This window comes from Erpetoichthys calabaricus, chromosome 11 (assembly GCF_900747795.2).
Source record: "Erpetoichthys calabaricus chromosome 11, fErpCal1.3, whole genome shotgun sequence".
Lineage (NCBI taxonomy): Eukaryota > Metazoa > Chordata > Cladistia > Polypteriformes > Polypteridae > Erpetoichthys > Erpetoichthys calabaricus.
In genome coordinates this window covers 156,308,051-156,319,006 of record NC_041404.2, presented here as the reverse complement: position 1 = coordinate 156,319,006, position 10,956 = coordinate 156,308,051, and the positions used below count along the sequence as shown (strand labels likewise).

The window sequence follows — 10,956 nt, the reverse complement described above, 5'->3', positions numbered from 1 at the left end:
ATGTGGTTAGGGTTGCAAATAGGGAGGAAGTAGAGGATATGATATGCATGGGGGCCCTCAAGATCTTCACTTATTATTTAGTGACTGTTCCATTGTCCTGGCAGACTAAAGTATACTTCTCTTGTCTTCAAGGAGAATGGTAAGTATACCACTGAATGAGGTATGTCTCATGCAAATCCTCTTTAAAACAGGACCTGCCTCTATGAGAAAACCCCACATGATACACCGCTCAACTCATCTTGATGTCTAGTTATGCAACATGTTAGTATTTTTGTGACCCCCCCCCCAAACAAATCCTAATTTTAGGCCATTTTAGGAGTGTATTTTGTGCAGGTAAATCAATAGGATTCTTCAGAAAATAATTATCAGAAAGACTTCACATCAACCAAACCCAAGGGTTTCAACCCTTAATGGGAAAAGAGGGCTCAAAGTTACTCCTTTTCACAAAACTTTGAAAAAATAAGGATTGGTAATGTAGGCTTGTAGAGTGTCATTTTATATTTTGAGCTTGCTGATCAGGAATATGATATTTTTGATATCTGATTCTTTATTTGTAGTCTTAGCCTCCTAAGAACCACTCCTAGAAGGTTAAAAATAAATTTGAAAAATACGCATGTGTATTGTTTTAGACTGTTTCAAGGTCTATGATTACAATGATTATTTTTGATGTGTGGTCCTTTACTAGGAATCTAGCCCTCTATAAGACTCTTTTGTGCTGGGGCCTCTATTTTGATAGCTAAACAGAAACATACATTGGCATCATAAACACTGTGGGTCCCTATGTTCCTGCAGCCCCCCTGCCACTGCCAATTGTGCCCATACATTAAGATAGCCCTTTGTGAAATATGACATTTTTATTACATTTGAGAATATTTAGACTTTAAACATATAAACTGACGCACACATTTTAATATTTCAAATATTTGACATGATTATTCTTATTATATACTTTTACCTCATTAAGTAAAAATTACATTTCTTATGAACACCCTAAACTATGTCGACTTACGCTAATTCAGACTGTTTTTTCAGTTATTGCTCTGGACGCATAGCCTGAAATCGGGACACGACTCCAGCCATTTGCAGGACCCACTCACGTGCACATCCAGACTCTCACCGAGAACACTTGGAGCCGCCAACTAACCTACCTGAACATCTTTGGGGGTGATGAGTGGGAAACCCACGTAGTCACGGGGAGAATGTGCAGACTTCAAGTAGCACGCGTGTTAACCGTGGTCAGGATCGCAGACAGGGAGTCCATAAAAATCTCCTTCCCTTACTTTATTACCGCGGCTGTCCCCCTCGGAGTAAACTGCTGTATCTTGAAGAGGGCCTGCACCACTGAACGAGAAATCACAAAAAAAAAAACACAACATCTTGCAAACCCACTTTAAAACAGCTGGTTGGACCCCTGGCTGTGGCCACAATTGTTATTTTATTTTTGCAAACGCCTGGATTCGGCAAGACTTTTTTCAGTTTTTGTGACGCCTCCTTCACTCCTTTTCACTACCGCTTCCAAAATTCAAGTAATTTTCTTTTAACTTTAGATTGCAGTTGAACTTATTAGGACGCAGGTACGAATGTAAAGGCTCTGAATGTAAATGTTGTTGAATGTATATCACACGTCATTCTTTAAGCGGCGTGTCTTAATCGCGCGCAGGCTTAACACCATTTTATCTCTCAAAGCCGACACTTCACTTCTCCTTTTCTAAACAATTGTACGCTTTAACAACGCGGACGTAATGGAATAAACAGTAACAACGCCTGTTTCCAAGTAAGCAAATCCTAAGAAACGAAATAACAAGCGGACCTGTTTTCCTTATGCATGTGTTCGAACGCTGCATTCCGTCCGTTCGTCCGTCTCTTTCACGTTCTCTCTTTCCGTGGACTCAACAGGCGCGTGCACAACGCGCGCGTCTAAGCCAGTGGACTTGGCGCCCACGATCTCGCGTTTTTTTCCCCGCGCACTCCATGTGTTCATTCACGAGCCTCCACTGCAGCGGCCGCACTTCTGTGCTGCTCTTTTTTGGCCATTAAAAGAAATCTCCGTCGGCTGGTGGCTGCCAGTTCCTCCCTCGCTTGCCCGCCCATTCACTCCCTCTCTCTCTCTCGTTTTTTTTTTTTTTTTTTTTTAACACACATAAATTGGAGGCCAGAAACAGAAACCTTCCATACTCAAGTGTCGCCTTCTTATTTATTGAGACACCGCCGTGCGTTTTCTCTGTCCTTCCTTCATGCAGCTCTCCGCAGCAGCGCTCCTTCTTCCCTTGGCCGTCGGGTTACACCACGGCTGCTTGGGGGCGAGTATTCTGGCCGTGCCCGTGGACGCTAGTCACTGGAACACCATGAAAGTGCTCATTTTGGAGCTGGTGAATAGAGGCCATGAGGTCACGGTGCTCAGGCTCTCCAACACCTACTACACGGACGAGGCGTCTTCCGATTTCCACATTGAAACGGTGCAATTGCCCCAGCACAAAGCCAGGAGCAAGGATGAAATTGAGCAGGTGTCTCTGGCCTCGATCTTGCAGAAGGCTTTCAATGACGAGCCACGTTTCCTCTCCGCGTTCTGGAACATTCTGGAATCAATCCGAAGGATAACTGGAGATTATGTAGTGGGCATTGAGAGCACTTTTGAAAACAGTACACTGCTGGGACGGCTGCAGGATGCTCAGTTTGATCTTGTTCTTGCAGATCCCTTCTACCCGGGAGGTGCCATTCTTGCCCGCTACCTCAACTTGCCCATCATTCAGTTTGGAAGATGGTTGCCCTTTGAAGATGTGCACTTTGCTGTTGCTCCATCTCCCCTCTCTTTTGTTCCAGTATTGAATTCTAGACTTACTGACAGAATGACATTTTCGGAAAGATTGCAAAATGTTTTCTTGTATATCCTGGGGGGCATACTGGGCCAAGTGTACATATACTCTACTTATGACCGGTTGTGCTATCGCTACCTGAAAACGGGAGAAACTATGTATGATCTTTATAAGAAGAGTGACATCTACTTGGTAAAAATGGATTTTGTTTTTGAATTCCCCAAACCCACTATGCCCAATCTGGTGTACATTGGTGGTTTCCAGTGTAAGCCTTCTGAATCCCTGTCTCCAGAGTTGCAGAAGTTCCTGGATGATGCCGACGAAGGGGTTGTCATTTTTTCTTTGGGCACCTTGACTAAAACTCTGCCTGCACATGTTGCTATGGAAGTGGCCGCTGGATTGGCAAAGCTTCCTCAGAGGGTTATCTGGCGATACGTTGGCAAGAAACCTTCCATGTTGGGTAACAACACAATGCTTCTCGAGTGGCTTCCCCAGAATGACCTACTGGGACACGGCAAGATCAAGGCATTTATAGCACACGGAGGAGAAAATGGGTTGTACGAAGCCATTTACCATGGAGTGCCAGTCATTGGAATCCCTCTGTTTGGAGACCAATATGAAAATATTTTGCGTCTTAAAGTAAGAGGAGCAGCAATTCTTTTGGAGAACTTGAAATATTTGACAAGGGACCAAATTTATAATGCTGTCAAAACCATTACTGAAGATCCATCCTACAGGTACAATATGAAAAGGCTCTCGCGCCTGCACAGAGACACTCCAATTCATTCTAAAGAGCTTGCTGTGTTTTGGGTAGAATATGTGGTACGAAATAAAGGAGCTCAGCATCTCCGAGCAGCAAGCACAGAGCTCCCCACCTACCAGTACCTGCTGGTAGATGTTTTTGTACTGTGTTTTATTGTTCTAGTATTTTTTGTTTATTTTATTTGGACCATACTGAAATTAATCATTAGGAAAATGCAATTTTTCAGAAAAAAGAAAACTGCTTAACAGTAAAATTACCAACTGAAATACTGCTTCAGGTTACATCAAGAGGCTACATTGCCTCATTGTACTTTGCAACAGATCTGTGGTTTTGCAGCACAAATGCTTATGAGCAGGCAAGGTCTTTAGCAACCTTAAAGAACTGTGGTTGTTTCAGTAAATGTCTGGCAAATTCAGGAAATTTATCAGCTGTGAGTAGCCTGTGTGTGTGAAAACGTTGCCTTAAGAAGTGGCCACAAACACGTTGCAGTTTTGGGTAGATGACAGGTCTAGACATTTTATTTCCCCACAGCATTTTATACAATCAGCGTCTTCAGAGGTGGCAGCTATTGCCTGTGGTTCAGGGTGCCCATGTAAGAGGGAATGTGGCTGGATACTCCGTTTAGAAAGAAGCCTGTGCTCAATTTAAAAATTCCTTTTAGGAGTTTTCACTAGGCTCCAGCTCCCTGTGACCCCTGAATTCACAATGTTGTGCAGCCTATTAGGTTAGTGCTGTCACAGCACAGTTTATTTATAAGAGACACATTTGTTGAGCTATTTTAAGTAGCAATTTAGCTAAATTTACAGATGACTTTCTAACTGTTTCAGTGCAAGTTAGCAACTTACCAAAGAAAACAAAAACATCCATGCTGGAGAACAAAATATTATAAAAAGACCACCATTAAATATATAGAAACACAACCAGAAACTACCTTTCGGCTTCCATTAAAGGGGTCATCAACTTTTAAAATTCAGAGTCAAGAAAAGGCACTGTAAATAACTTCAGCCTTAATCTGCTTTATTGTACGCAAATAGTCATTTGACTTTAACATCTATTAAAGTTCATTCTGTCAAACTTGTTATTTAAAGACTTAAACTGTCAGTTTTTTTTAAGGTCAGTTTTTATCATAATTATAATTTCAACAGTTGCAGGAAGTGTAAATAAAAATGACCACTACATGAACTGTCTGCTTATTTATGATATTCCATTGTACCCATCAGGTATTTAGGTAAACAACAGAACTTTTGATTGCACATACCGGAGTAGTAGCAGCCGAGAGGTTTTGTAACAGTTCAGCTTTCAACAGTGCAATTCATTTTTAGTTTTAGTCTTTTTCTGAAGATCTCCCCTTGCAAGTTTGTGAAGGTGTGATGGTTTTCTGGGATGTTAAAGTATTTCCCTACATGTTAGCTTTATTAGTCTGCTTTGAAGAACAACATACTAGAAGTTACCCTGCAGGGAGATGGTGATTGCAGGCAGAAACATGATTGTCTCAATCAGCCACTAGTGTCATGTTTAATGTAATTTAGTTGGCAAGGGATATGACTGGGCTGGCGTTTCTTACCACGCATTCACAAGAAGTAATTCAGTTTATTTAAAAGAAATGTTCATGTAGTTTTAAATGACTGTGAGTCATTAAACAGGGCCAAGCCCAAATCATGCCTCTGGGGAAGTGTGCCAGAGACCTCCTTTCCAAGTCTGAGTCTGAATGTTTTCTCCCATCTAGTCCTGAAGATAAAGTAGCAAACCGGTCAAAAATATACTAGTAAACAGGTTTATAAAGATGTCAGTTTTTATTGCATATATCACAAACATAAAAGTGCACCCATACCATTGAGCCTTTAATTCACTGCTAATTCCAGCTGGTTCCAAGCAACGTCTTATACCTTACCTAGTTTAATAGCAGCAGAAAGTTTTTAACTTTGATTTGTACATAAAACAAGGAGATTAGTGTACAGTTTTAATAAACAAGCCTTAAAATAGAACAAGAGGATAACAATGATAGCAGCAATACATATAAGGACATTACAGAGTAATAAATTAGTTTAAAAAAAAAAAAACAAACAACAAACTCAAGTGGTTGTGAAACACTTTGCTGGCTCATTTTGAATGGTTTAAAAAAAATAAAATAATAATAAAACAAAAGAGAACGCAGTGTCAAGCACTGTACTTTGAAACCGTGGACCCTCTTTCATGCTCTAACTCTACCTGCCAGAGTTTTTTTCCTTTTCTACTAACAGAAGTGTGATAGGGCCTACATGTGTTCAGGGCGTGAATGGTTGTTTCCTAAACCTACTCTATTGTGTAGCTACTCCTTTTGGCATTGTGTTTGCAGGATAACTTGGATTTGTTTGCTCCGATGTCACAACTGTGATGGGATCCTTCTTTAGTTGCATTACTGCTACAACTTTGGTGACATTCAAACCCCATGCTCTTGTGATTCTGATCTACCTCTCTAGGCCCCGCCACACAATATGGGTAAACAGATCTGGCAAGAATTTGTTCTTGACCTTACGATTAGTCTGAATTGTTAAAAAATACTGCTTCCCTTTTTGTGCAAATATAAAATACAAAAATAAAATACACTATACATAGTAACAAAGAACTGAGGTACTGCTATTTGATCTGGGAAAAAAAGCCAGATAAAAACCATTACATAGCCATTACTATTATACATTTTTTAAATGAGTGGCCAACTAAAATTTAAAGGTTAAAAAAGGAAATTGAAACACTTTTGTGCCACTGGTTTAGTGTGGTGCCAATTTCTAAAAGAATATTTTAAGGCTAGACAATCTTTAAAAAGATATATTCATTATCTGTAGCAGTGTTCAGTAGCTGCACTTTGCTTCCCTTTATGCCAGAATTTTCATATTTTCAAAATTCTTGCTTGGTTAAAAAATATATTTATATATTTATAAACAGCTTTAAGATTAATTTAATTTGGTTCTACACATCCACAATAATTGTCAACCATCTGCCACAACACACATTCTGATTTTAGCACTTTTTTTATACATATAATATATATTATACATTAGTGAGAAAGTATAAATAACATAGTAAGAAATATGAATGGGCATTAGGACTGTCCCTGTGTGCAAATCATTATACAAGAATTCAAGCGTAAAAACCTCAAGACAGAAAACATAAGATTATATAAAAAAAAAAAAAAAATTAAATAAAAGCTGCCATTTTCTACTTGAATTAAAACTGTGAGATTCCTGCAAAGGTGCATCTCATTTCGGACCCCAAGAAAGTCACAATATTTAGTGTGCAATTCTTTGTACTGTAGATCATTGTGAACTTTGCAAAATACAATTTGGGCTGCCAAAAAGTCTAAGCACAAGTAGAAATTGTCTAGTTAAGGCATGTCTGATGCCTCCTGCTTCACCATCGACTTCGACTGGATGGGTGAATGCTGTAACACTCTCTACTGCCCTCAAAAGTTTATAGTGAAAGTTTAAAAAAAAAAAAAAAAAAAAAAGATACATTCCTGCAAGAAATGTGTATATTTGGTCATTGGCTTGTAACTAAATTTCAAAAACAAAAGACAAACACAGATTACAATTAAGACGTAAAGCCGAGCATTCAGTTTGTGAACCGAGAATCGAGTTCCTTACGAGATCAGTCTCTATACTTTGGATAGTACTCGTGGGCAAATGTTATTAGTTTAAAAATAATCTTGCATTCAAAAAAAAACTGTCAGAATGTTGTAAAATAAGCCACTAATGAAGTTCAGCAGCCCAAAGTGCCTTGATCAGAATGACTGACTAGCATAACGATGGCAAAGTCCTGCTGCACACGTATTTGTTCTGATAGGGCATTTTCATTCCTTACAAGAATATCCTGAAGTCCTTCAGCCCGCCATTTTATCATTTGTGCTCAGACAGCGGCTTGCTTTCGTCCGACCCTGGTTTTGTTTCCAGGCTTGACTGGCGGTTTTTCACTCTGCTCAGCAGGAAGCTCACAGGACATTCCTGTACTTTCTCTCTTGCTCTTTTTTATTTTTTTTTCTCTTTTTGGTTACCGGTAGTTTACTGCTTCGGCTGGTTCCTCTGTTCACTCTACAGCAAACCCACAGGTTTCTTCTACAGCAGTAAGGAGTTTCTCATAGAGCTTTTCATACGTTTCATATGGAGGAATATCAATACGATTAAAACTAAAGAAGAATAAAAATTGACAAAGTTAGCTCAAATTTAACCTAGTACAGAAGATGCTAATGCACAGTCAACCCAAACCAAAGCTAGCATACTGCTGAAAATGGAATTGGTAACCACTGGATGAATTTCAGTGTTACTAAACCTACATGTTTATTATTAGTTCTCTGTCTAAAAATTATCCAAGAGTCCTACAAAAACTGCATTGATACTGGTTAGGGCAGAAAACTTCATTCTCTATACTCAGTACATAATGTCCTAAGGACAAAAATGTGTGTGTGCTAACATCCTGTCTGAACATTCTTGTCTTGCCACTTCACAACTATTAGATTTCATAATCTTACAACTTGTTGTACTCTTTTCATTTTACAATGTGACCTGACAGCTCTTTATGTAATGAGTGATCTGTAAAGTTTGCATTTGTCTCTGCCTGTGCTTGGACTAAGTGAAGAGTACTATACAAAAATAAACGGCATCAAATTATACTTACCAAGTATGAGCTTTCGGCAGGTTGTCTGTGTTTGCATCTATCAGATGAATAGTAAACAACCGGGGTCCTGCAGAACCTGTAGAACCTTACAAGCATATATTCTAGTTAACATTTACCAAGAGGAGATCTTTCTTTGAATAGAAATGACTTATCTGTGTTAGGCATTACAACTTCAGGATTTTTTTTTTTTTAATTAAATACACAAACATAGAAGTAAAGCGTCAAATGTACTCTTAGCAAAGGCAGATACAAATTGCAGTTGTATAGATATATTCTGTTAAAAACTTTCATTTAACTCTTTCCACTCATGTTGTAAATTATTTTTTTTAATATTACTTTGCTATCTAGGCAGCAATGTATTAAATCCAGCTTTTTTTTTTTTTTTAAAGAATGTGAGGGAAAAAAAAAATAGCTCAGCTCATTTGCTAGCCACCTTGGAGTGCCTTGAATCCCTGAAGGGGAACACGAGTGGAGCCTGTGACAAATTGAAGCAACCGCCCTCTTCTCTCCTCATCAAAAGCTTCCACCGCTTGCCAAAACCACTTGACAATGTTGCTATCAGCAACGCAATGCTTCAGGCGAGTGTTGGCTTTCCAGTCATTGAGATCTATCTTGCCAAGGCCTCCAATGATAAGCTGTAACATGAAGAGAAGACATTTTTTTTATAGCTCCACCACCGGTTAACCCTCCAATTTGTGCTTCTAAGCCTGACCTTTTGAAATATATTCTACAAATTATAATTAATAATTGTATTGCATTTAGATGCTGAATGTAATACAATCTTTTTCCAGGCACAGCTGTTTAATAGTTAAAATCTGGAAAGGCGTTTTTCTTTTTAGTGTGGTGATCTGCAGTGGGGATTGGCACCTCTCCATTCCCTGGTTCTACGACGGTAGTACATTGCTAAAGGCACATCATCATTTCAGACTCCATTCAATGGATGCTTATTCCTGCCACTCAAAAAAAAAAAAAATTGTACTGCGTTATTTCACAATATTGTGTTATTCAACAAAGTATTACCTGCTGCACCCGCATGCTTCTGTCATTTAGTGGCAACTAGTGAAGAAGGGATTAAGCGGAAGTGTAACATGTAATCAAGTGCCAAGAACTGAACAGACATTACACTGTAGGTATACATTTAGCTTTAATCAAATTAAAACGCTTCGTGTAGATGCTTGAACACGGGTAGAGTGATAGCACAGAGCTGTCATTTCTGTGTCACAGTGCCAGGGTTTGCACCTTCTCCATGTACATTTGTGGACTGATTGGAATCAGCGAGTGTGAACAACTGCAGATAATTACCAGTTTCAATTCTGAATACATCTCACCATAAAATGTTCAGTCCTTTACATGCTGTGAACAGCATCTATCCTCATTTTTCTGGATCTACGACTTATGTATTTAGAATTTTATTTTAAAGCTTGTTAAATGTTATTTCATCACAAAGACTTTGTGGCATAGTTTCATATCTTTTCATAACCATTACTTTAATTAATGAGAACCACCAATTTTACCTAAATCTCTTATTTCTAGTTTTCTTTTGCAAATAGTTCTGATGCTCTGAAAGTTTAACGGATTTTGAGGACCACTTACCTTACCAGGTTCATGAGGGAGGTGCCTATCCTGGCAGTTTCATGTGCAAGGAGGAAACCAACCAGGACATCCATCCACTCCCTCACACCTACTGTATACCAGCAGCACAAACTGCATGTCCTTGAAACGTATGTTGGTTGGGAGTAATCAGTTAAAACCCACACAAATCTCACGCAAAAAGTGATGGGCCTATGATTTGAACTCAAGAGTGTAGAAGTATGAGGCAACATCTCTGTCCACTATCATGCCATTTATAACCATCAATCAGTTACAATTATCATCTTTTTATTTTTGTAGCTATACTTACAAACATGACAAAAAAAATGTAAAATGTCACTGACACCACTGGAAGCTTTCACATTTTATTATTATAATTTGGCTTTTTTGACACTAAGCAACAGAAAAAGACTTAAATGTCTAAGTGAAAATATATTTCTGCAGAATGATCTGAATAAATTAGTTACAAATACACAACACAAAAATAATTTACTGTGCAAGTGTTCACCCCACTTAATGACCATTCACAATAACACTGACTGCAGCAGGCAACATCTTTGAAAAATAACAATACTTCTGTGAAATAACACAATACATTTTCTTTGGTGCAGGAAAACATATTCCTGCCATATCTTCATTTAACCACAGAAAAGCAGCCATCCATCCATCTATGAAACAGAGCATTCAAAATGAGAAAGGAGAAGGTACTGTCAGTGAAGGTTTTAACCAGCTTGTGGACAATATGCTTGGAAACAGAATGAACTTGAGGATTACACATTTCACAAATCATTTATATAATATAATAAACAAAGGTGTATATAAGAGCCATTGACCTGTGCCAACGGCTTATTTATAATGATGAATGAAAAGGGGTGTGTATGTTTTATATTGCATTACTGTCATCATTATTGACTGTACAATACAGAATTACAGAAGTCCGTTCTTAAAAGGTGCAAAGTGATATTTAGAAATAGGTCGGGTTTTTTTTGGTTATACCTTGTGCTATAAAAATATATAAACAGTATTTTACAGATCTGTCAAATGAGTCACTCCAGGCCATACTCTTCTACTTGTAGACTGTCCCATTAATTATCCTGTTAGAACATCTAAAAAATCTGAGTAATCATTAACATTTATTCAAAT

General features: G+C 38.5%; 2 protein-coding genes across 4 annotated transcripts in view; one reads left to right on the top strand and one right to left on the bottom strand.

Moving 5' to 3' along the window:
* Positions 1 to 1,963: 1,963 nt before the first annotated feature.
* Positions 1,964 to 4,756, top strand: LOC114661190 (UDP-glucuronosyltransferase 2C1-like). Its single transcript, XM_051934126.1, has one exon. The coding sequence runs from the start codon at positions 2,235 to 2,237 to the stop codon at positions 3,819 to 3,821; it is 1,587 nt and encodes a 528-aa protein (XP_051790086.1). The 5' UTR covers positions 1,964 to 2,234; the 3' UTR covers positions 3,822 to 4,756.
* A 594-nt stretch (positions 4,757 to 5,350) lies between these two features.
* Positions 5,351 to 10,956, bottom strand: part of smurf1 (SMAD specific E3 ubiquitin protein ligase 1) — an 85,749-nt gene continuing 80,143 nt past the window's right edge. For 2 of the 3 annotated variants that reach the window (XM_051934125.1, XM_028814395.2), the window contains 3 exons: positions 8,657 to 8,858; positions 8,224 to 8,308; positions 5,351 to 7,735 (listed from right to left, as the gene is read on the bottom strand). In XM_051934125.1, coding sequence (XP_051790085.1) covers positions 7,636 to 7,735; positions 8,224 to 8,308; positions 8,657 to 8,858 — 387 coding nt within the window. In that variant the 3' untranslated portion in view covers positions 5,351 to 7,635. The remainder of the gene's footprint in view (positions 7,736 to 8,223; positions 8,309 to 8,656; positions 8,859 to 10,956) is intronic. The other variant, XM_028814396.2, reaches the window with a different exon arrangement.